Here is a 27,033-nt window from a genome sequence, read left to right as displayed (position 1 = left end):
CGATGCATCGTGCATCCCTAAAATAGACACTAACTTTTCAAACACCGTATGCTAATCTAACAGTATACATGATACATATCAACTTTGTTATTTACTTACTGTTAAAAATGTGTTGTTTTATCCATGCAAATTCTGTGTAAAGTTACTACCACTATGTGTCTCCCTACCTCTAATCTGCTGCCCACCCTCTGTTGTCGAGCAAAGTTTGTCCCTGGTTACAGAGCAAAACTGACAGGCTGCAGAAGGTGGGGTGGGTGTCACTTCACAGCCTGTCTATACAAGTCTATGGAGACAGGAGGGAGGAGCAGGAGGAGGGAGCAGAGAGAGAAAGAGACACCGACACCCTACATATAAGTCTATATAGAGGGGAGAGTGAGCAAGGGGAGGAAGCAGAAGCAGAGTAAGAAACACACAGACGTGCTAATAAGATTTCTGTCACTCCAGTGCTGGATTCTCAGCTACACTGCTCATTACTGCTGTATAATATCCTTCTTGGAGTGAAGTGGCTTCTTTGCTGCCCTTCTTGACACCAAGCAAGCCTCCAAAAGCCTCACACTGACACCTGCCTGCTGCCATTCCTGAGAAAGCTCTGCATTGGTGCTGAACCAATCCCGTAGCTGAATCCTCTTTAGGAAACAGTCCTGGCACTTGAAGGACTTTCTTGGGTGCCCTGTAGCCTTCTTCACAGCAATTGAACATCTCTCCTTGAAGTTCTTGATGATCCAATAAATGGTTGATTTAGGCGCAATATTACAGACAGCAATGTCCTTCCCTGTAAAGCCCTTTTGACGCAAAGCAATGATGAATGCACCCTTGCAGGTAACCATGGTTAACAGAAAATTACAATTATTTCAAGCACCATCCCCCATTTAAAGCAACCAGTCCGCTCTTATAATTCAATCAGCATGACAGAGTGATATCAGCTGACTTGTCCTTGCTAACACTGAGCTCACGAGAAGATCACTGAAATGATGTTAGCAGGTCATCTTGTTCTAGGGCTGAAATGCAGTGGAAATGTTTTTTTTTGTGACTAAGCTCATTTTCATGGCAGGGAATGACTTTACAATGAATTGCAATTCCTCTGATCACTCTTCATAACATTCTAGAGTTAATGCAAATTGCCATAAAAATTGAAGCAGCAAACTTTGTGAAAACTAAAATTTGTGTCAGTCTCAAAACTTATAGCCAGTTCTGTGCATCTAATGTTCCAATAGATTTCAATTGACAAATGTATGCTGAAAACGTTCCCTTTCGGCCAGGGCTGGACTAAGTTGGAAATTTGAAAGCACAAAGGCCAACTTGCCACTTTTCCCACCCAAAAATATTGTTTAGGTAAAAAAGGGGTGTGTTTTTAGTGCTGTGGCTTCACACCGAGTAATATTTGCCACTTATATCTGGTATATCATTGCTGTCAAGACATGTGTCCACTCAGTCACTTTACATAGGATGTCAGGGTTAAATAGTCAGCCCTTACATCCTGTCTTTAATGTCGATCCTAGTTCTAGCGATGGCAAATAATATTTTCATAATTTTCAGGCTACTGCTTCCTCACAGGACAATATGCATGGTAGAAGTGGTAGTCTTAGGCTGGATTCACACAAGCATGTTCGGTCCGTAAAGGATGGAACATATTTTGGCCACAAGTCGCGGACCGTACACACTGCAGGGAGCCGGGCTCCTAGCATCATAGTTATGTACGATGCTAGGAGTCCCTGCTTCGCTGGAGGACAACTATCCCGTACTGTAATCATGTTTTCAGTACGGGACAGTAGTTCCACGGGGAGGCAGGGACTCCTAGAGTCGTACATTACTATAATGCTAGGAGCCCGGCTCCCTGCAGTGTGTTCGGTCCGGGAGTTGCGGCCGAAATACGTTCCGTCCTTTACGGACCGAACATGCTCGTGTGAATCCAGCCTGGGGCCCCATGCACACTAACGTAAAAACGCCCGTAATCACGGGCCGTAAATTACGGGCCCATAGACTTCTATTGGCCACGGGTACCTCCCCGTATGCTTACGGGAAGGTGCCAGTGCCGTTGAAAAATATAGAACATGTCCTATTTCAGGCCGTAATAACGGCACGGGCAGGCCCATAGAAGTCTATGGGGCTTCCGTAATTACGGGTGACTACGTGTGTACACCCGTAATTACAGGAGCGTTGCTAGGCGACGTCAGGGGATAGTCACTGTCCAGGGTGCTGAAAGAGTTAAACGATCAGCAGTAACTCTTTCAGTATCCTGGACAGTGACTACCGATCACAATATAGATCAAGGTGTAAAAAAAATAGAACTTCATACTTACCCAGAACTCCCTGCTTCTTCCTCCAGTCTGGCCTCCCGGGATGACGTTTCAGCCCATGTGACCGCTGCAGCCAATCACAGGCCAATCACTGGCTGCAGCGGTCACATGGACCGCCGCGTCATCCAGGGAGGTCGGGCTGGATGTCAAGAGAGGGACACGTCACCAAGACAACGGCCGGGTAAGTATGAATTTCTTTTACTTTTACCTCGGAAAGGGCTGTCCCTTCTCTTTATGCTGCACTGATAGAGAGACGGGGCTGCCGATTAGTGCAGTGCAATTTTGCAGCGAAAACGTGCCCGTAAATACGGGTGGAATACTAGTGACACCGGACCCATATTTACGGGCACGGGCTCGTAAATACTGGTGCAATACGGGTCGAATACGTGTGACCAATGGACCCGTATTTACGCCAGTATTTACGGGAGGAAAAAAATACGTTTGTGTGCATGAGGCCTTAGAGGTTTCCTACACTGTGCAGATGCCTCTAAATTGTCGTCAGCAGTGTAAAAGAATGGAGCTGGCACCTACTTAATTTTGTAAAATAAACCTACAAAAGAATGATAACACACTGGAACACAGAGGCACTATAAGTCACAGCATAACCTAGCAATAGATACAAAATGGAGCACTAAGGTACCACAAGTCACAGCATAACCTAGAAATAAATGAATACACATAGGAGCACTGAGGTGCTACAAATTCCAGCATAACCTAGTAAATAATAACTAGGTTAACGCCATTTACCATGTGGCATAAATAACATAATAACTTTATTCAGCCGCTCCTGACAAGTACGGCGATACCAAATTTATTTTAAAAAAATTTATGTTTTCATATTTTTGCACAATTTTTTCAGTATTTATTACCATATTCTAAAAGCTATAACATATTTATTTTTCCTCCAACGCAGCGTATGAGAGGTTATTTTTTTGCCGGACAACTTGTAGTTTTTATTGGATCCATTTTGGGGTAAATGTGACTTTTTGATCGGTTTTTATTGTATTTTTTTATAAAGGTGAAACGAATAGAAAACAGCAATTCTGCCAATATGTTTTATTTTTTACAGTATTCACCATGCAGGTAAATAATGTTACAGACGAGGCGATACCAATTACGTGTAGCTTTTTAAATTACTTTTTGTTTTTTTCCATATTAAAGCATTATATAAAAAATTAGTTTTTCATTTTTTTACTTGGGATTATTATTTTTGATGTAAACTTTATTGATCTATTTTGCACTTTTTTTTTTTCTAGTTCAACTATGGAACTTCACTCTGGAAGGAGGCCCCATGCACACGACCGTGTTTTTGCGTCCGCAATTACCCCGCAAATCCACGGGAGAATTGCGGACCCATTCATTTCTATGGGCCCATACACACTATCCGTGTTTTCACGGGTCTCCGCATGTCCGCAAATCCGTGCCGCAGAAACTCAGGACATGTCTTATTACGGGCCGCAAATTCGATGCGGACATGCCAATAGAAGTCAATGGGCCCGTGGAAATTGCGGATACACCTCCGTGTGTCATCCGCAGTTTGCGGATTTGCGGAAGTGTTGCTAGGCGACGACCGGGAATGAGTTCTGTCGTCATCCTGTTTTACCTCTTTTTTTTTTTTTCATCCGCATTTTGCGGATTACTTACGGATGAACTGCGGATTACATACGGATGAACTGCGGAGGACATTTCACGGAACACGGTCCTGGAATTTGCGGACCAGAAAAACACTACGGTCGTGTGCATGATGCCTAAGGCATACACTCTTGTCAGACCTGAGGACTTTTGTTAGGCATTCGGCAGCCATGGAAACCATCTGAACCCTGCAATTGCGTAGCAGGGGTGACAGAGGGAGCCGCCTCTCACTGAAACCACTTAGATGCCACGGTTGCTATTGACCCGCAGCATCTAGGGGGTTAACGGGCGGGATCAAAGGTAATTAATCCCAGTTTTTTAAAGCAGGAGCCTGGCTGTAATCAGGTAGTCCGACATCCGCTCTAGCCGGCACGGCTTATGACACAGCGCTTGTGAAAAGGTGGCGCTGTAGCATAAGTCCCCCTAATGACCGCCATTGGCAATTACTCAGGGGATAATGGGAGTAAATGCAACTATTCATCAGACTTCTGCAACTCTATAGGCATTCATTAGTATTTTACACTTGTGCGATCTCACTCCATATAGCATTGTTGCTTCTATCAGTATGTATGGCATTTTTCTGTGACCATTTTCTGTGGTTTGTATCTAGCATAGCATACAGTTCACACAAGTCTGCGGCATATGTTTACCATGGTAATCGTCAAACGTGGTGTGAACCTAGCCCGACCGTGTTCATGTGGGAGAAGAGAGACTAAGGCTATGTTCACACGGAGTATTTTGCAGGAGGAATATCTGCCTCAAAATTCCGTTTGGAAGTTTGAGGCAGATTTTCCTCTCCCTGCACGCCGATTATCGCTGAGTTTTTCGCTGTGTTTTTTGCCCGCGGCCATTGAGCGCCGCGGGCATAAAACACTGCGAAATACGCTTTCTCTGCCTCCCATTGAAGTCAATGGGAGGTCAGAGGCGTAAACGCCCGAAGATAGGGCATATCGCTTCTTTTTCCCGCGAGGCAGTTTTACTGCTCGCGGGAAAAAGACGCCGACGCCTCCCATTGAAATCAATGGGAGGCATTTTAAGCCCGTTTTTGACGAGTTTTGCGGCGCGGTTTCCGCGTCAAAAAACTCCGTGTGAACTTAGCCTTATTGCAGAGTGATACAGTTGAAACAAATGTATTTTTATTTGGTGCAGTGAAATTAATTTAGACCTACTGATTTGGACACTAGTCTAGCATCTGCTGCTACAAGAGTAGACAACTGCATAGAGAAACCATTACACAAAATGAAGTATAGAAAAGTGCAAGAAAGCAGAATGGAAAGACAGCTATCCACATAGTAATAAAGAACGAGGCACGTATCATTTCCTTACATTTCACACAGGAAAAGCTCAGAATTCAGAGAGAACCCAGCCCTCTTACCTGACAGCCCCGCGGTGCTCTGGGCGCTGTGCAGTTTTGGCGCTAAACTCCTGGCTGACTGTGCTGCTGTCCGCAGAGGCGAGCTGAGGGAGAGGCGACCAGCGGTGGTTCCTGGCTCCCGCGAGGGTATTACACTGCCTGTTAAGGTCCGGTGACAAAGTCTTTGCGATGCTGGAGCCGGGGGTCCCCTGGGTTTTACTGTTTTTGCCTTCTGTGCCGCTGTATCTCATGATGCCAGGTGGCACCGCATACCAGGCGCGTTACGAGCTTGAGGCTTCTTCTGCACACAGGCAGTGGTGACAGCGATATGCACGATCATAGCTCTATGTGACAAGGATGACAAGCCCCAGATACAGGTGGTATTTCCACAAAGTTATTGTTCCTATGCCAGCCAAGGGTATGCCGATCCTGACTGGATGGACTGCGTTACTTTACTGCTGTCATATGGCATCTATGCAATTGGAAGTACTGTATAGGCAGAGTGGATGAGTGTCTGCTAGCTGTGGAATTATGATTAGAAATAATAAAAAATAAAAGTATACGTTTAATAGCATGAGGGGAGTCTGGCGTAGGTGGTGTCAGCTGGGCTCCGGCTCTTCAGCACAAGTGCAGGAAATGTTCCACTGACCTACATATTTCTCCAAACATACGTGACCTGTGTGGGAGGAGGAGACAGGCAAGGATCCATGGCGAGGAGGAGACGGTGACTGGAGGAGAAGCGCAGCAACACAGCAAATGGAAGCCGAGGAGAACTCTTCTCAGACGACGCTTACTGTATGCAGCAGCCTCATTCCCTGATAGCCGGGCGCGCACTACAGGGGGATGTTCCTGGCACAGTGTGAGGAACAATACTGGCTGACGGCTGTTCTGTGTGACTGGGTGTATTCCTATGTGATAAATGACTAATCCTAAACTAAAAAATAAAATGAAAATCAGCAGTAAATGTGTTCTTGTTCATAGTTTTACTCAATCGTTGTGGGAATGTACGCAACTTGGGTCGGATTCATACCGGTCCGCTATTTGGGTCGGATTCATACCTGTCCGCTATTTGGGTCGGTTTCATACCTGTCCGCTATTTGGGTCGGTTTCATACCTGTCCACTATTTGGGTCGGTTTTATAACTGTCCGCTGTTTGGGTCGGATTCATACCTGTCCGCTGTTTGGGTCGGATTCATACCTGTCCACTATTTGGGTCGGTTTTATAACTGTCCGCTGTTTGGGTCGGATTCATACCTGTCCGCTGTTTGGGTCGGATTCATACCTGTCTGCTATTTGGGTCGGATTCATACCTGTCTGCCATTTGGGTTGGATTCATACCTGTTCGCTATTTGGATCGGTTTCATACCTGTTCGCTATTTGGGTCGGTTTCATACCTGTTCGCTATTTGGGTCGGTTTCATACCTGTTCGCTATTTGAGTCGGTTTCATACCTGTTCGCTATTTGGGTCGGTTTCATACCTGTACGCTATTTGACTCGGTTTTTGTTGTGTTACCAAAAGACAGTCAGGAAAAAAAAAATCTTTTATTTTTACACTTTTGTAAAACATTTTTATTAGCTTTTTTTTTTACTTTTTTCTTTACTTTTTACACTTTCTTTTTTTGACCTGCCGCTCTGATCACTGCTGGAATAGATTACACTACCTAGGTAGTGTAACGTATTCCAACTGTCAGTGTGACGTCACAATGACGTCGAGCCCCGCATGTAACGGGTTAATTGCCGAAATCAGCGGCAATGAGCCGCTGATCGGCAACAGTGGAGTGTCAGCTGTCAGGGACAGCTGACCTCTCGGTTCCCGATGCACGCTGTCACCGACACTGTCACAGACATTGTCGCCGACAGTGTGCATCGCGAACGGCAGTGACGTCCTGTCACTCTGACAGAAAGTCTATCAGGAGGCTGATTCTGATAGGCTTCCATACATGGCAGACACAGAGGCCATTACTTGGCCTCCAGTCGCCATGCTAGCCATCTGCAAACCTTACAATTTCATTGTGAGGTCTGCCGATGTGCTAGAAACCCCATAATGCGGTGATTGCAATCGATCACCGCAATTAAGGGGTTAATTGCAGAAATCAGCTGATCGGCATAAAGTGGAGTGTCAGCTGTCCGGTACAGCTGGCCTCCCGGTGCACACTGTCGCCGACAGTGTGCACCGGGAACCACGCAGTAACTGTACGTCCCGCATTACCTTAACTGTACGTTAACCGCGGAGAGAAGATGTTGCTCTTCTCTCCGTCGTTAGAGCAGGGCCGTGGTTGTGTATTACAGCCATTGCCCTGCTCTCGATCGTGCGCGGAGACGGCTGTCACACAGGATGAAAATGCTCATCCTTATGCGCGAAGTAGCCGCTGCTCAGGACGAGCATAAGAGCTATAACTTTTTTATTTTTCTGTCGACATAGCTGTATGAGAAATTTTTTTAAGGACTTTTTTTGTGCGATTAGTTCTGTTTTGTAATGGCACCATTTTGGGGTACATAGATTTTTATTTACTTTTATTAACTTTTAATTTGTCAATTTTTTGCCACACACTTCCCTCTGTAGATAATGCCACACACACATCCCTCTGTAGATACTGCCACAGCCCCCCTGTAGGTAGTGCCACACAGCCCCCTGTATATAGTGCCACACAGCCCCCTGTATATAGTGCCACACAGCCCCCTGTAGGTAGTGCCACACAGCTCCCTGTAGGTAATGCCACACAACCCCCTGTAATGCCACACAGCCCCCTGCAGGTAGTACCACACAGCTCCCTGTAAGTAATGCCACACAGCCCCCTGTAGGTAATGCCACACAGCCCCCTGTAGGTAGTGCCACAAAGCCCCCTGTAGGTAATGCCACACCGCCCCCTGTAGGTTATGCCACACAGCCCCCTGTAGGTAGTTCTACACAGGAACCTTTTATATAGCACCCCCACCCCCGTTTCAGGAGAAGTCACTGACTTCACTGTCCATATATGGACAGTGAAGTTAGGGACTTCTCCTGGAGCGGAAACACCGACCACAGGGTCGGGGATTCCGCTTCAGAAGTGCCTGACGTCACTGTGTCCATATATGAACAGTGAAGTCGGGGACTTCTCCTGGAGCGGAAACACCGGCCACATGCACTTCGCACTGTGAGGAGGAGAAGGAGACAGCGAGCAACGGAAGACACGACCGTCACTCGGGACACATTCCAGTGATGGCCGTGTATTACCCAGCCCCATAGACTTTTATGGGAGCTGGGCGGCCGGGAGAATGTCAGAAAATAGGGCATGTCCCATTTTTTGATGGCCGGGTTTCCCGGGCCGTCAAAAAATCGGTCGTGTGAATAGCCCCATTTGGGAAACCCTGTCGTGTGAATAGGGCCTTAGGCCGTGCATCTGGCACGGCCTAATAGGCATATAGCCAGGGCAGGCCTGGGGGCCTTTGTTAGGCCCCGGCTGCCATGACACCCCATTGGAGGCCCGCGATTGCATTTGCGGGCCGCCAATGGGTAAGAGAGGGAGCTCTCTCCCTCTGTAAACAATTAAATGCAGCGGTTGCTATTGACCACAGCATTTAACAGGTTAAAAAGCCGTGATCAAAGTAAAGTTCTATCAACACCATTGAAGCAGGAGCCCGGCTGACACCGGTGCAGAACTTAGAGTAGACTGCCGTGAAAAGGTGGCAGCCTAGCCTGAGCCCCCTTAGTGACCGCCGTGAAAAGGCGTATTTGTGGTCACAAATGGGTTAAATGTGGCGCTGTCATAAAATGCTACCTTTGCCACAAAGTCAGTTTGTGACATTTCGGATCTGCTATATTTGCCCCAGTCAACTGTGAGTTCTATTGTTGTGAAATAGAAGCATCTAAGAGTAAAAACACCTCAGCCACAAAGCCGGAGACCACGGCCTCTGCAAACTCACAGAGTAGGGCCGCCAAGTGCAGAAGCGTAGAAATTGTCTATCGTCTGTTCTATCCCTCACTTCAGATTTCCAAACTGCCTGGAATGCTTAGTATCAGCTGTAGTGGTGTAAGGTAAAACGTCTCTGGACTCACTGGAGCAGTGAAAATGTGTTCCCTGGAGTGATGAATTACATTTCACTATCTGGCAGTCTGATGGATGAATCTGATTTTGGTGGATGCCTGGAATACGCTACCTACAGAATGCATACTGCCTACTATACGATTTGGTGGAGGAGGGATGATGGTCTGGGGCAGTTTGTGGGAAGTTTGGGGAAGGCCCTTTCCTGTTCCAGCATGACTCTATCCCTGTGCACGAGGTCCATGAGGTTCATAAAGATATGGTTTGAAGAGTTTTATGTGGAGGAACTTGCAGGCCTGCACAGAGCCCTGAATGATGAATTGGAATTGTGAGCCAGACCTTTCCATCTAACATTAGGGCCTGACCTCACAAATGCTCTTTTCGCTGAATGGGTACAAATTCCCACAGACACATTAGAAAATATTATGAAAAGCCTTCCCAGAAGAGTAAAGACTGTTATAGCCACAAACGTGGTCTAATCCATATATTAACATCCATGGTTTTGGGATGGGATGTCCAACAACTTCATATAATGAAGGTGTGATGGTCAGGTGTCCACATACTTTTGACCATATAATGTATATAAACAATGACTTGGCATCTCTCCCAACCGCGAAGGTTACATTCAAAAAGGGCTTTAAACATGGCAGCAACACAACTACCACACAGCAAAAAAAAAAAAAAATGCATGTAAATACAATCTTTTATTGTAACTGTTTAATTAAAGAAACAGGCTGAGTTTCAGCCTTCGGAGTATGCATTCGGCATATGCACCAGGGAAGCTCCCATGACATACACCGAACCTATCCATAGGGCTGCATTGACCCAAAAATGCTCAAAAAGGTGTCCTTTTTGGCATATGTCGGGGCAGTATTGAATAGTGTAGTTGATTAGCATCATGCAAAAAAACATATACTGTGCGTTATATGGTTTTCTATAATGGGAGTTAATGGGCAAAATATGCTACTATGTGTATACAGTGGCATACCTTGGTAGCATTACCCAGCGAAAACTTTTGACAGTGCAAACTCAGTGTGAACGTCTTTAAAAGAACGTTTTCCTAGAACAGAATCATAAAAGCTGTTTTTAGGTATTTTCTTCAATGGTGCGGTTTTTCACATTAAAGTCAATAGAGGAGATCTCAAAATGCACTGTGTGAATGGGATTTCATATAATCCAATTCACTACCATGAAACATTGGGCTGATGTGCTGATATGAAAACAGCCTTAAAGAGGCTCTGTCACCACATTATAAGTGCCCTATCTCCTACATAATGTGATCGACGCTGTAATGTAAATAACAGTGTTTTTTATTTTGAAAAATTCTCATTTTTGACCAAGTTATGAGCAATTTTAGATTTATGCTAATTACTTTCTTAATGCCCAACTGGGCGTTTTTTAACTTTTGACCAAGTGGACATTGTGATGAGAAGTGTATGACGCTGACCAATCAGCGTCATACACTTCTCTCCATTCATGCCCATTTGTACTCAGCACAGCGTGATCTTGCGAGATCATGCTGTGCTGTCACATACACCCACATTAACTTTACTGAAGTGTCTTGAGAGTGAATAGACATCACCTCCAGCCAGGACGCGATGTCTATTCACACTCCCGACACTTCGGTAAAGTTTGCTGTCAGCAGCAAACTTTACGAGATATCACGCTGTGCAGCGATTAGGTCCCACACAAACTTTACATGACGTATCGATACAACAAATGTCGGGAAGGGGTTAAATAAATGAAGCTAGTGATTCCTGCATTTTGTCGTATCCATACGACAAATAGTGGACACCGGCTCAGAAGCTGAGTCGCTGCCACTATCCCCTGGTGTCGGCTGCATGTTATAACTGACACCCTGGGGTATTGGCGAGGACCAAAGTTTGCTACGATCCCCGCCATTAACTCCTTAAATGCAGCGGTCAAAAGCGATCGCTGCATTTAAGGTGTTTGCAGCTCATTGGCACCCCACCAATGAAATTGCCGGGGGGCGGGGGCTACAAAGGCAACCGGAGGCCTAACACTGGCCTCCCGCTATGCCTAGTACGGAAGACTTTCAGGAGGAGGGGCCTAAAAGTTTTCCGTAGCAGCCGGCAAGATGGCGCCGGCTCAGGAGCTGAGCCGGCATTATCAGCGATGGATTTTAGCTCTATGTTACAGCTGACAACTACCTGTAACGTCAGGAACTGGAGCTAGCTCCGATTCCTGCCATTAACCCCTTAGATGCAGCGATCAAAAGCGATCGCTGCATCTTTGAGGTTGGTAGCAGATCGGCAGCCCTGCCATGCTATAGCAGGGCTGCCAACTGCTGCTATGGCAACAGGAGGCCTAACAATGGCCTCCTGCTCTGCCATTACGGAAGCCGATTAGGCCCCACCTGGAGGTGAAGCCTAATCGGCTTTCTGTCAGTAAATGACTGACTGATCTAATACATTGCACTACATAGGGAGTGGAACGTATTAGAAAAATAATCTGACAGTTGGACCTTCAAGTCCCCTAGTGGGACTAAAAAAAAGTAAAAATAAAAGTTGTAAAAAGTAAAATAAAAGTTTCAAGTAATAAAACATAACACAATCGCCTTTTTTCCCTTATCAAGTCCTTCATTATTGAAAAAAATAAATAAACCATACATATTTGGTATCGCTGCGTCCATAACGGCCTGAACTATAAAAATATTATGTTATTTATTCCACTCGGTGAACGGCGTAAAAAAACAACTTTAAAAACAATGCCAGAATTTAGTGGATTTTTTGGTCACTTTGCCTTACAAAAATGTAAATAAAAAGTGATCAAAAAGTCACATGTATCCAAAAATGGTACCTATCAAATTATAGCTCATCTCGCAAAAAACAAGCCCTAATACAACTCCATCGACGAAAAAATTAAAAAGTTATGATTCTTACAACTTCGTGACAGAAAAAAATACATTCTTTTTCCAAAAGTAATTTTATTGTGTTAAAAGTTGTAAAACATAAAAAAGTGCTATAAATTAGGTATCACCGGAATTGTACTGACCCGCAGAGTAAAGTTAACATGTAATTTATAACGCATGGTGATCACTGTATATAAAAAACTATGCCAGAATTGCTGGTTTTTGGTCACCTTGCCTCCCAAAAAATAGGATAAAAAGTGATCAAAAAGTCTCATGTACCCCAAAATAGTACCAATAATAACTACAGCGCGTCCCGGAAAAAAAACAGCCCTCATACCACTGCGTCTATGAAAAAAATAAAATGAGTTAAGGCTCCAATAAGTCAGGAAATAAAAATATGCAGTTGTGCAGGCCCAAGGGGAACATTTCTTCGGTTTCAAAACGCGACTTATCAAGGCCCTAAAATGAGGGAACCGGGAAGGGTAGGGTTAAAAGCTTGATGTGAAAATAATTGCAAACGTGTGTAAGAGCACCAGATGATAAATACACAGTCGAGTCACATTATTATGACCACCTTCTACTTTCGACGTCGGCAACGCGTAGCCCGTGAAGGAAGTGATGTGTCGTGGGCTGGCTTGGTGGGTGTACCGTCTATGACCGCGGCCCATCGTTCTGACTTACCCTCTGACTGCCGCGGCCATGGACATGTGAGTTCTCGGCGGCATCTCCCTCCAGGGAGACGCCAGCATTCACTTCCTGTTTCAGAGACTGATTACCACAGGGCGCGCGCGCGCCCGCGCGTGCACAGCCTTAAAGGGCCAGTGCGCATACAATTGCAGCTAATCTGCAATCAGTCCAGAATGCTGCTGGATTATAAAAAGGGCACTGCCCTCCCAATCTTTGCCTGAGCGTTGTTGTATACCTAAAGTTTGTCTTGCAAATGGTCTCCCAGTGTTTTCCAGTTCCCAGTGTTACCCGTTCCCGCTGCCTGTACCCTGTATCCTGTGCTACCGTGCCTCTGTGCCGTTTAAAGTTGAAGTCGAGCTGTGTCTTCCACTGCATCTGCTGTGTTACACCCGCCGGGTGTCTGTCTGCTGCCGGAGCCTTATCTTAAGCCTGAATCACAGCTACTGTCTACATTGCCACAGGTACCCTTTCTGGACTATAGACATTTTATTGTACCCGATTGGCCAGCTGCCTATCCGCTACACGGTACGGCCCAGTGAGTCCACACCCCGCACCGTGACAGTGGGTATATAAGGTGTGCGATATGCTATCTGAGCACTGATCACTCGCTGTTGCCATGGGTAAAAGGAGAGATTTATCAGAGTTGCAAAAAGGGATGATTATTGGCATTCGGACCAAGGGTGGCAATATTTCTCAAACAGCGCAGTTTGTGAACTGTTCGCATGCTGCGGTGGTGAAAGTGTATCGTGAGTGGACAAAATGGCACCATTGGGAATAACCGACGTAGAAACTGTCGAGCTTCACGTGCCATAGATGTGAGAGGTGAACGTCGGCTACGGAGGTGCGCGAGGGCAGAACAACACGTTACAGCGGAGCAACTCACCGTGAAATCAACCAGGAGGCTAACAGACGTATGTCTAAAACAACAGATCAGCGAACCCTACCGCGTATGGGGCTTTGAAGCAGACTGATGGTCACTGCTCCTATGTGAACAAATGTGCAGCGGAAAAAAAGGCTTCAATTTGTACGGCAGTATCGGAATTGGACCACCGATGATTATCAAAAGGTTGCCTTCTCCGATGAGTCATGTTTTCTGCTTCATCCCACGAATGGACATTGGCATGTCAGGCGAGAAACATCAGAGAACAAACACCCTGCAACAATTTCTGGAAAGAACACAAGCTGGTGGCGACAGCGTTATGATCTGGGGAATTTTTTCATGGCATTTTCTGGGCCCACTCATCAATGTGGAAGGCACGCTGAACCGATTTGGGTACGATACCATCGTTGCAGATCACATCCTCCCAGTGGCGTAACTACCGCGGTAGCAGCAGTAGCGGCTGCTACGGGGCCCGGGGCTTGAGGGTGCCCGTGCCGCCAGCCGACACGCCCTCCCAAATGCCCGGTGGCGCCGCTAGCAGCCGTTATGGCTGCTACAGGGGTAGCACCGCTACTGTGGGGCCCGCGCCACCGAGCCTCACACAGGCACTCTCATGCCTGTAGGTGTCGCTAGCACCGGAGGGGGCCCCGGTGCTAGCGGCAGCCAAATACATGTATTAGCACTGAATGGCCGGGCATGTTCCGTGCCTGACCATCCAGTGCCTTACAATGACACTGATTGGCTAGCGGCGCGATGACATCATCGCGCCGCTTCCATGCTTGGAAGGTGCTGATTGGCGGGGCAAGTCATTCTGCCCCGCCAATCAGCGTCATTGAAGGACGCTCATTCAGCTCCTGCAGACATGCTCAGAAGAGAGCATGTCTGTATCGCCAGTGAACAGCGTGGGAACCGGAGAATGTGAGTATGTCAACTTTATATATTTTTTTCCTCATAAAAATGTGAATGGCATTATCTATAGTGGGGGAGGGTCTATCTACAGGGGGGGGTCGTCTTTATGTGGGCTATTATATATAGGGGGGTCTATATGTGGGGCAGTAGCTACAGGGGGGTCTATATGTGGGGCAGTAGCTACAGGGGGGTCTATATGTGGGGGTGTGGGCCACTATATACAGGGGGGTCTATATGTGGGCCACTATATACAGGGGGGGGGTCTTTATGTGGGGCACTAGCTACAGGGGAGGTCTGTATGTGGGGATGTGGGCCACTATCTACAGGGGGGTCTATATGTGGGGCAGTATATGTGAGACACTATACAGGGGTGGGCTATATGTAGAGCACTATCTATAGGGGAGCTATTTTTTAGGGTACTTTCTATAGGGGTGGGCTATGTGTGGGACACTATATACAGGGGTGGGTTACCTGTGGGGCACTAGCAACAGGGTGGCTATATGTAGTGCACAGTCTACAGGGGTGGGCTATATGTGGGACAATATCTACAGAGGTGGGCTATACGTGGAGCACTAACTATAGGGGAAGCTATATGTAGGGCAGCACGGTGGCTCAGTGGTTAGCACTATTGCCTTGCAGCTCTGGAGTCCATATGTGGGCACTATCTACAGGGGCTTCTATGTAGGTCACTATCTACAGGGGGCACTATCTACAGGGGGCACGGTGTGTGTGTGTGTGTGTGTGTGTGACAGTTATATTTAGATGTGTTGAGAATTTTAACTTTGTTTACAGGTGCAGAAATGTTTTAAAAGTGAGAAGCTGAAGACATCTGAGCGGAAAACTGCAGAAATGGGTCATGGCCGGGAGAAATCCATCATAGATGTCTGAACCGGAGGGAGAAGAAAAGAACTAGAATCTGAGACGTCACCGGTGAGTCACTTAATGTAAATGTTTATTCTGACTCTAATCAGTATTGTAGTCACTGTATGATCTGCAGCGAGATGATGGTGGTATGATTTTTTTTTGTGAAACCGCATATCCCAGCATATCCTTATCATTGTTTCGGCCATGCTGGGAGCTGTAGTTTTACGCCGTACAAACCTATGCGCAGTGGCGTAACTACCGCTATAGCAGCCGTAGCGACTTCTACGGGGCCTGCAGCATGAGGGGGCCCGTGCCACCCGCCGGCACGGCCCCTCCCATGGCCGCAGGCTCCGCTAGCAGCTGCTATGGCTGCTACAGCGCGATGCCACTGAAGGGGTTGTTCCTACAAAAGACATGCATCCCCTAAACACAGGATAGGGGATACATGTGGGATCGCTGGGACGCCCAGCGATGAGGAGAACGGGGGACCGAAAGTCCCCCCTAAGTTCTCCATGACAAACCTCGGACTTCCGTAGTCTGCAGCTCCATGGAAATGACTTGCGCACCGGTCATGCTTGTGCGCATGCGTGACCAGCGCTCCTTTCATTTTTATTGAACTGCGCAGACGCCGGAAGTCCGAGGTTAGTCATGGAGAACTTCGGGGGACTTTCGGTCCTCCGTTCTCCTTATCGCTGCCAGCGATCACACATGTATCCCCTATCCTGTGGATAGGGGATGCATGTCTTTTGTAGGACAAACTATAGGCCATTTTTTTTTGGGGGGGTGGTCTGTATGGCGTAATCTACAGAGGGGGCTGTATGGCGTTATCTACAGAGGGGGTCTGTATGGCGTTATCTACAGAGGGGGCTGTATGGCGTTATCTACAGGGGGCTGTGTATGGTGCTATCTATAGGGGGGCGCTGTGTGGTGGAATCTATAGGGAGGCACTATCTACAAGGGGGGGGGGGTTGTGTGATACACAGCAGAGGGGGGGGGCCCCAGGCAAAAGTTTGCTATGGGGCCCAGTCTTTCCTAGTTACGCCCCTGCATCCTCCCATACATTATGTTTGTCTTTCCTGGGGCAGATGGAATCTACCAGCAATAAAATGCGTCATGTCACATGGCTAGAAATATACAACAGTGATTGGAAGAGCACGACCAAGACTTCCAAGTATTTCCTTGGCCCCCCCTAATTCGCCAGACTTGAACCCAATTGAGCATCTGTGGGACCACCACAATTGCCTTGTCCCTCTATGGATCCTCCCCCACGCACCCTCCAGCAAATGTGGGATGCACTGCAGTCAGCCTGGCTCCAGATACCTGGGACAACCTACCAGCACCTTATTGAGTCATTCCCAGCCTGTCTAGCTGCTGTCTGTGCTGCACACGGCGGTTACTCTGGATATTAGTTGGTCGTCATAATAATGTGACTCGACTGTGTATATACACAGATTAGTTTGAAAGCATCTGTCAGTTTAAGGACACTGTATGTTCACACGTAGCAGAATTTGATGCAGATTTTTCGTCCAGTTCCGCAGTAAAAATCGGAAGTAGGAAAATAGAAAAAGCCCTAGGCTATGTTCACACAGGGTGGATACGCTGTATAAAAGTACACAGCGTATCCACACTGGTCCCCGCAGGGAATTCCAGCAAGAAATCATACCAATATATGGTGCAGTTTTTCAGCCGAAATGTCCTCTGCGAAAAACAGCAGGTAAAAAAAAGCCTATACTTACCCGTAGCCATGGCGACGCGTCCCTCTGACGACCTGCAGCCCGGCCTCCTGGGATAACGTTTCAGTAGTCACATGCAGTCCAGGCTGGACACAGTAGCAGAGAGATCTGGGTAAGTATAACATTTTTGTTTTTATGAGTTGTGATTTTTGCAGCGGAATCGCAGCTTTTCCACTGCAAAAATCACATCTGCTATTTCTTCGATGGGGAAAACCTGCAACAAATAAATCTGTGATTCATTAACATAAATTGACATGCTGCCGATTAAAAAAATCTATAAAGGTTTTTTGGCTTTTTTTACCTAGCATGTGGATGAGATTTGTTCACGCTCCTGCTACTGTATTATGCTGCTGATTTTTCGCAATGAAATCTGTTGCGGAAAATCCGCAGTATTTATGCTACGTGTAGACTAACCCCTACAGTGTATTTCGACTTTAACCCGTTAGTGACCGGCCCATAGTCTTTTTACGTCGGTCACTAACGGGCCTTATTCCGATGCCATAGACTTTTTACGTCGCGGCATCGGAATAAGTAAACAGAGCAGGGAGCTGTCAAATCTCCCTGCTCTCAGCTGCCAGAGGCAGCTGGGGGCGTCCCTGCTCTGCCGGGTGAGATCGATATTAGTATCGATCTCACCCGTTTAACCCCTCAGATGCGGTGCTCAATAGCGAGCACCGCATCTGAGTGGTTTTGGAGAGAGGGAGGGAGCTCCCTCTCCCACCGACACCCGGCGATAAGATCGCCGAGTGTCTGTGTTTGCGATGGCAGCCGGGGGCCTCATAAAGGCCCCCTGGTCTGCCTGGAGCGACTGCCTGCTAGATCATGCCGCAGGCATGACCTAGAAGATGCCTGTCCGTTTTAAACGGACAGGCATAATACACTGCATTACAAAAGTATTGCAGTCTATTATAATAGCGATTGGAGGATCGCATAGTGTAGTCCCCTAGTGGGACTAGTAAAAAAAAGTTTAATACATTTAATTAAAAAAATGTGAAAAAAAAAATGAAAAACCCACTTTTTCCCCTTACAAACTGCTTTAGTATTAAAAAACCAAAAATAAAGTTAAAAAGCTACACATATTTGGTATCGCCACGTCCATAACGACCCCAACTATAAAGCTATTACATTACTTAACCCGCACGGTGAACGCCGTAAAAAATTAAATAAAAAAACAACGGAAAAATTGCTGCTTTCTGTGAATCCTGACTTTAAAAAAAATGTGATTAAGAAGTCGCATCTAGTCCAAAATGGTACCAATAAAACCTACAAGTCTTCCTGCAAAAAAAAAGCCCTCATACAACTGCATCAGCGAAAAAATTAAAACGTTACGGCTCTTCAAATATGGAGACACAAAAACAAATAATTTTTAAGTAGTAAAACATACAAAAACAATACAAATTTGGTATTGTTGCAATCGTAACAACCCGCTGAATAAACTTATTGTGTTATTTATACCACACGGTAAACGGCGTAGATTTAGGAAGCAAAAAAGAGTGGCGAAATTTCAGATTTTTTTCTATCCCCCCCCCCCCAAAAAAAGTAAATAAAAGTTAATCAATAAATAATATGTACCTCAAAATGGTGCTATTAAAAAATACAACTTGTCCCGTAAAAAACAAGACCTTATACAGCTATGTCGACGCAAAAATAAAAGAGTTATAGCTCTTGGAATGCGACAATGGAAAAACGTAAAAAATAGCCTTGTCATTAAGGTCTAAAATAGGCTGGTCATTAAGGGGTTAAAATTAAATAAAGCCCAAACTCACCTCCCCTGACGTTGTCATATCAATGTCTCACTGTTCACCCATCTGGCCATTCAGAGGCTGCAGCATTCACAAGGGATGCAACGGTCATACTAGCAGGCTGGCTGTCACACTTCCTGCTTCTGTAGCTAGGCAGAAGGGTAGGAGAAGGGTTAACCCCTTAATGACCGTTTGTTGTCTTTTAACAATAGGCATTGCAGGTCCCCAGTCTACAGCGACGTCTTTTGGCGTCGCTGTAGAAAACGCTTCTAAGAGCTCCAGTGAGCGCTCATTCTCTAAGCAGGAGCTATTACTAACAGCTCCTGTACATAGAGAAGCCTTCTGAATACAACTGGGAACAGAAAAAAAACTCCAGCTGTTTAACCCTTTGATCGCCACGGCCCGTGAATACGGCATTATCAAAGGGGACTCCCCTCTTTGATCGCATCAACGTAGGTACATCGGGTGTCAGGAATGTTTTCGTAAAGGTCCCGACCTTGCTCTTGTTCTCTGTTATCAGCCATTATCACATGATCACGATCCAAAACTATAAAAGCGAATACAGACATTCGATTTTATAGTAAAGATGTTTTTATCTGGCAGTAGCAGGTAGTGCACTTTACAAGATAACCCTAGATGGGAAGGTACAAGGGAGACTCCTCTTGCCCAACTGTAAGTTGATCAAATGCGTCACTACTGCTTGAGCTGCTGAAACTCCTCAGAAAACTCGGGCTTTCACAGCAACAGATCAGACAGATGGCTCTCAGAAGCGCACAGACTCCTGCCTGAACGAACCCAGGCCAGAAATCAATCTGATAGAGTACATCATGATGTTCAGCGTGCTAATGAGTGGGCTTTCTTGCATGATGCTGTTTTCAATTATGATCCAACCATAGTCTATGGCCAACTGGTAATAAAACTGCCAATGTTGTTAATTAGCAGGCTCTGTCACAATCTTATGACTCCATTTCCTACCAGTTTAGCTGTTAGGTATTTAGTAATTTAAAATTGAAATAAATAATGTGTAACTTCCGGGGTATATAGGGCTACTAGCGATTTCCCCGTAAACCAAGAAAACACAGGGCATGGATTGGCCACCTGGGCACCCTTGGAGCAAATCCAATAAACACACAAACAGACAGACCGTCACGTTATAACTAGGCAGAGCCGGGTACTTTTTCCAGTATGTCAGAAATGTCAGGTGGATGATGGTCCCACCTCTGGAACCTGCACCTATCTCTAGAATGGGGCCCCCTAAACCCCATTCTACTGCTCTGTGTTGTGGCTGAATCGTGTGATTTCCGACCATGAATTGCAGAAACAGAACAGTTTACTTAGCCACGCTGTTTCCGTGAGTCCCATAGAACTGAATGGTAGTTACAGAAACAGTGTAGCTCGCATGCTGTGCTGCTTCTGTAACTGCCATTCACTACTATGCTGCGATTTGTTGTGGGTTTTACATCCCCATTTAATTAAATGGGGAAAACTCGCAACAAATAAGCAGCGTTAATGAAAATACATGATACAAAATAAAACTCTGAACCGCATGTCAATTTCTGAGCGGTTCTTCAGCTCACTATTTATGCAGCGCGTGGATGAGATTATTCCATTGTGGAAAATCTGCAGTATTTACGGAACGTGTAAACTGACCCTAGCCCCCCAACCGCAAATCCCCCCACCCTTCGCCCGGCGGTCCCTGGAAAAATTTTCTTGCACTAAATTGTTACAAAAAAGGTTGGGGACCGCTGTTTTAAACCACACACCTAACACCGCCCAATCCCCACCCATACACACCCGATTCAGCCCACATAGTATCATGCTTCCATAGTGCCCCCCCACTTTATAATGCCCCCATAGAGCTCCCACACAGTCTGATGCCACTATAGCTGCCCCCACACAGTATAATACCCCTTACTGCCTCCTACACAGTAAAATGCCAAATAGCTTCCCCCACACTGTATAATGCCCCCATAGCCGCCACATACAGTATAATGCCCCATAGATGCACCAATACAGTATAAAGCCAACACAGATGCCCCCATACAGTATAATGGCCACACAGATGCCCCCATACAGTATAATGCCCACACAGATGCCCCCATACAGTATAATGCCCTCACAAATTTCCCCATACAGTATAATGCACCGTAGCTGCCCCATACAACATAATGCCCCCATAGCTGCCCCATACGGTATAATGCCCACACTGAACCCCCATACAGTATAATGCCCACACAGATGTCCCCATACCATACAAAGCCCCCTCAGCTGCCTCTTACAGTATAATGCCACCTCAGGTGCCCTCATACAATATAATGCCCCCTTAGCTGCTACCATACAGTAAAGAGTCGCAAGTCCCCTGTAGATTGTAGATAGTGCCCACATAGATGGTGCCAGTGCCCACATACTAACACAGTGCCCAAATAGTGCCACAGTGCCCACTTTAGATTGTGCCACAGTGTCCACATAATACCACAGTGCCCATATATAGAGTGCCATAGTGCCCACATATAAAGTGCCAGTGCCCACATAGATAGTACCACAGTGCCCATTTAGATAGTGCCACACAGTGCCCATGTAGATAACACCACAGTGTCCAATGTAGATAGTGCCTGTCACGGACACTGGGTATGTGGACCCACCAGTCCGCTCCGCCGTAGCGGGGAGGCAGCTGACCAGGTCACAGTCTATACGAAAGCCAATAGCAGATAGCAATGCTTGGGTACCTGAACTAGTCCAGGCGGTGGCTGTGGCTTCAGCACGGATGGAGGCCGGTGCGGCAGGTAGCACCAGACGTGGCGGGCAGTATCGGATGTAGCAGAAGACACTGGACGTGGCAGAATTCACTGGACGTGGAAGAAGACACTGGACGTGGCAGAAGACACTGGACGTGGCAGAAGACAGCAGGTGCAGTGGACACGACTCCAACACTGGTAGGCACAGGAACAAGAACAATACGGAACACGGGAACGGGTAACAGGGCACGGGTAACAACTGGAAAGGGGAAACACTAAGGGACCATTTGCGAGACAGACTGGGAAAGACTAACAACGCTCAGGCAAGGATTAGAAGGCCTGGGGCCTTCTTATAGACCAGTAAATCGTGGAAGTTGATGATGATGACGACTTCCTATTTGCGCGTGCTGGCCCTTTAAGGCCGGGCACGAGCGTGCGCGCGCACCCTACGGGACACAGCAGAACGGAGCGGAAGTGAGCGCTGGCGTCTCCTAGGAAGGAGATGGGGACCAGCGCTCACGGATCCATGTCTGCGGGCGTCGGGAGGGGAGTAAACCCGACGGCCTGCGGCCATGGACGCTACAGTATCCCCCCTCTTACGCCCCTCTTCTTAGGGCCAGAGTGAGAGAGGAATCTTTTAATAAAAGCAGGAGCGCTAAGGTTCTCTTCTGGCTCCCAGGACCTCTCCTCAGGACCAAACCCTCTCCAGTCCACCAAATAGAAAGTCCTTCCTCCTACCCTTTTGCAGTCCAGGATCTCTTTTACCTCGAATACATCAGAAGGACCGCTGGGAGCAACTGTGGAACTAGAAGTCTTGCTGTAGTGGTTCAGGACCACTGGTTTCAGGAGGGACACATGAAAGGAGTTAGGGATTCTGAGGGTAGGAGGCAGCCGCAGCTTATAGGAGACAGAGTTGATTTGTTGCAGGATCTCGAAAGGACCATGGAACCTGGGAGCAAACTTGTATGAAGGCACCCTCAAGTGAATGTTCCGAGAGGACAGCCAGACTTTGGTCCCCGGAAGATACTGAGGCGGCTCTCTTCTCCTAGTATCTGCCTTTCGCTTCATGCGATTTACCGCCAGCAAAATAGAGGACCGGGTCTGTTGCCAGATTTGCAGGAAGTCCCTATATGCAGAGTCAGCAGCGGGTACCTGAGATGAAGTCGACACAGGAAGAGGCACTCTAGGATGTTGACTGTATACAATGTGAAACGGAGTGGAAGTGGTGGACTCACTTGTGTGGTTGTTGTATGAAAACTCGGCCCATGGAAGAAACTGTACCCAGTTATCGTGCTGTGAAGACATGAAGTGGCTGAGATAATTCTCCATGATCTGGTTGATCCTTTCAACTTGCCCATTGGACTGGGGGTGATAGGCTGAGGAAAAATCCAAACTCACATCCAGGAGTTTACAGAGGGCTCTCCAGAACTTAGAGGTAAACTGAACCCCCCCCGGTCGGACACAATGTGAAGAGGCAAGCCATGCAAGCGAAAGATGTGTTGAATGAAGAGACTCGCCAGTTGGGGATCAGAAGGTAGGCCGGTCAGCGGGATAAAATGTGCCATCTTAGAGAACCGGTCCACCACCACCCAGATGGTGTTGCATCCTGATGAGAGAGGAAGGTCTGTGACGAAGTCTATTGCAATGTGTTTCCAAGGGGCATTGGGTACAGGCAGAGGTTGAAGCAGGCCGGCAGGCTTGGAGTGAGAAACTTTGTTAGAGACACACACCGTGCAAGAAGAGACAAAGTCCAGAACATCTTTAGGTAGCGTGGGCGACCAGAAGTGACGAGCAATCAGGTCTTGAGTTTTATGGACACCAGCGTGCCCAGCCAGTTTAGAACTGTGTCCCCAGCGGAGAATTCTTCTCCTGTCTGCCAACCGCACAAAAGTTCTCCCCGGAGGGATGTCTCTAATCTGCAGTGGATTAGCGGTGACAACGCAGGATGGGTCTATGATAGTCTGAAGGGACTCCACCGTGTCCTCCGTCTCAAACGATCTGGACAGGGCATCGGCCCTCACATTCTTGTCCCGGTAGTGGAGCAGAAACTGGAAACGGGTGAAGAACAGCGACAACCTGGCTTGACGAGGATTCAGTCTTTGAGCGGACTGAAGGTAGGTAAGGTTCTTGTGGTCGGTGTAGATCAAGATGGGGTGAGCTGCGCCTTCTAGACGATGTCTCCACTCCTCCAGAGCCAATTTGATGGCCAGTAGCTCCCGATCTCCAATAGAGTAATTGCGCTCAGCAGAAGAAAACAGTCTTGAGTAGTAGCCACATACTACTGCCTTTCCTTTGGAGCTCCTCGGGAACAGAAGTTCCCACTGCACCAAGAGAGGAAGCGTCCACTTCCAGTGAGAACTACCGAGATACGTCAGGGTGATGGAGGATCGAAGCTGAAGTGAAGGCTTTCTTGAGGCTAATGAATGCGGACTCTGCCTCTGGAGTCCATACCTTGGCGTTCACACCCTTCTTGGTAAGGGTAGAGATGGGAGCCGTCAGAGATGAAAAGTTCGGAATAAACTGCCGGTAGAAATTGGTGAATCCCAGGAACCGTTGTATGGCCCTTAGGCCTTGAGGACGTGGCCATTCCAGGACAGACTTTAGTTTCTCAGGGTCCATCTTAAGACCTTGATCCGAGATGACGTAGCCCAGGAAGGGCAAAGACTTATTTTCAAAGATGCACTTCTCCAACTTGGCATATGAGCGATTCTCTCTTAGTCGCAGAAGAACTTGACGGACATGCCTCCGATGGGTCATCGGATCTGGGGAGAAAATCAAAATATCATCGAGATAAACAACAACACAGACATAGAGGAGATCTCTGAAAATATCATTGACGAATTCCTGAAATACTGCGGGAGCGTTACACAGTCCGAAGGGCATCACTAAGTATTCGTAGTGCCCATCGCGGGTGTTAAATGCAGTCTTCCATTCGTCACCCCGGCGAATCCGGATTAGATTATAAACCCCCCGTAGATCTAGCATGGAAAAAATTTCGGCTCCTCGTATGCGTTCAAACAGCTCGGATATAAGTGGCAACGGGTATTTGTTCTTGACCGTGATCTGGTTGAGACCACAGTAGTCAATGCAGGGTCGAAGAGATCCATGTCTCTTTTTAACGAAGAAGAAGACTGCCCCAGCCAGGGAGGAAGATTTTTGAATAAAACCCCTCTCCAAGTTTCCTTGATATAGGCCGTCATAAATAAAGTCTCTGGCAAGGAGAGAGGATATACTCGTCCACGGGGAAGAGAAGCATTAGGAACCAGTTCAATGGGACAGTCATAACTCCGATGTGGAGGCAACGTCTCAGCCTCTCGTTTGCAGAAGACATCCGCAAAACTGGCATACTGAGATGGTAGAGTGGAGAGTGATTGAGGCAGAGGAGGCATAACAGGACGGACTTGTGACAGGCAATGGCTATTGCATCTGGAACTCCATTGAAGAATCTGCCCAGAATTCCAGTCAAGGACCGGGGCGTGTAGGCGGAGCCATGGCAGACCCAGCAGGATAGGATTGATAGCCTTAGGTAGTACCAGGAAGGTGATCTGTGCAGAGTGAAGAGCTCCAACCTGTAGTGTCAATTGCTCCGTGATGAGCATAATCGGATCGGGCAATGGTAGACCATTCACAGAGGCAACAGCCAGGGGTCTCTCCAGACGAACTGTGGGTAGGCGTAAACGATCCACTAGATCCTGCTGTATAAAATTAGCAGCCGCTCCAGAGTCAAGATAGGCGGAGGAAGGATGTGACTTTTCTCCAGAGACGATGGCCACAGGAATCGATAATCTGGAAGAGGTTTTAACGTTTGGAGACGTTCTACCTAGAGTTGCCTCTCCAACCAACCCTAGGTGCTGGAGTTTACCGGTTTCTGTGGGCATTGGCGCACAAAATGACCCTTAAGGCCACAATACATACATAGTCCAGAGGAGCGTCTGCGCTGCTTCTCCTGTTCAGCTAACCGGACTCTGTCCACCTGCATGGGTTCTTCAGGTAGCGCACTAGGGGAAGACAATAGTGGTCTCTGGACCGAGGGTGCTGGTCTGTGGACCCGGCTCTCCTGTCGAACCTCTTGAGTGCGCTCCCGGATTCTCATGTTAACCCGAGTGGTTAACAGGATGAGGGCATCCAAGGTAGAAGGAAGGTCGCGGGCCGCCAGTTCGTCCTTGATGTGAGAGGACAGTCCCTGCCAGAAGGTTGCCACCAGTGCCTCATTGTTCCATGCCAGCTGGGCTGCTAGGGTACGGAAGGAGATAGCAGAATGGAGCGGAAGTGAGCGCTGGCATCTCCTAGGAAGGAGATGGGGACCAGCGCTCACGGATCCATGGCTGCGGGCGTCGGGAGGTGAGTAAACCCGACGGCCCGCGGCCATGGACGCTACAGTGCCTATCTAGATAGCGCTACCCCCCCTATGGATATCGCCATTAGGGCTCCCTGTAGGAGCGGAATCCCCAGCAAGAACATCGGCCACGCTGTGCCCCTGTATGGACATCTATGGACAGTGATGTCAAGGGCTCTCTCCTGGAGCGGAATCCCCGGCCAGAGCATCGGCAATGCTCTGGCCGGGGATTCCGCTCCTGGAGGGAGCCCCTGATGTCACTACAGTGACGTCAGGGGCTCCCTCTAGGAGCGGAATCCCCTGCCAGAGCACCGGAAATGCTCTGGCCGGGCATTCCGCTCCTGGGGAAGCCCCTGACGTCACTGTCTGTATATGGACAGTTATGTCACGGACTCCCTCTAGGAGCAGAATCCCCGGCCAGAAAGTCATTAAAGTGTCCATATATGGACAATGACGTCAAGGGTTTTCCCAAGACAGTAGTCCACGGCTAGAGAGCTTGCGTTGCTCTGGCAGGGGACTCCATAGTTGAATGCTAATAGGGAGCTGATGGTTCTTTGCTTCAGCATTGGATTCAACTGAGGACGCAGATACAGTTGACACCAGGACATACCACCGGCCACACGGGACAGCGGGACACCGTCTGGAATCTGGAACTGTTCATTTGGGAGGTATTTATTCCAACTCTATACAGAGGTATTTTATTATTTTCTACTGTATCTCCTAATATATTGTTATTATTGCCATTTCTACCTTCAAAAACAGGGGCAATGTAAACAGTAGACCAGCTAATCTGAATGGAGTGAGTGTAGAGGCTGTTGTGATGTGAAGATCATGACAACCTCTTTGCTTATGCTGACTTTTTTTTTTATTTTCACCAGTGACGCTCCTGGTCTTAAGGTGGAGCTTCACTTTACGTTCTCATTTCCTTTTAACTAATTATGAGATGCTGATCCCTAGTACCCTGAAGAAC

At 47.4% G+C, this 27,033-nt stretch overlaps 1 protein-coding gene across 3 annotated transcripts in view; it reads right to left on the bottom strand.

Moving 5' to 3' along the window:
- Positions 1-6,121, bottom strand: part of NPAS2 (neuronal PAS domain protein 2) — a 188,365-nt gene extending 182,244 nt beyond the window's left edge. For all 3 annotated transcript variants that reach the window (XM_075852679.1, XM_075852680.1, XM_075852681.1), the window contains exon 1: positions 5,305-6,121. In XM_075852679.1, the coding sequence (XP_075708794.1) occupies positions 5,305-5,534 (230 nt within the window). In that variant the 5' untranslated portion in view covers positions 5,535-6,121. The remainder of the gene's footprint in view (positions 1-5,304) is intronic.
- Between the last annotated feature and the right edge of the window lie 20,912 nt (positions 6,122-27,033).

The sequence above is a fragment of the Rhinoderma darwinii genome, chromosome 2 (assembly GCF_050947455.1).
Source record: "Rhinoderma darwinii isolate aRhiDar2 chromosome 2, aRhiDar2.hap1, whole genome shotgun sequence".
NCBI classification, from domain to species: Eukaryota; Metazoa; Chordata; class Amphibia; order Anura; family Rhinodermatidae; genus Rhinoderma; species Rhinoderma darwinii.
The sequence above is the reverse complement of the archived record's forward strand: the minus strand, read 5'-3'. Positions and strand labels throughout refer to the sequence as shown.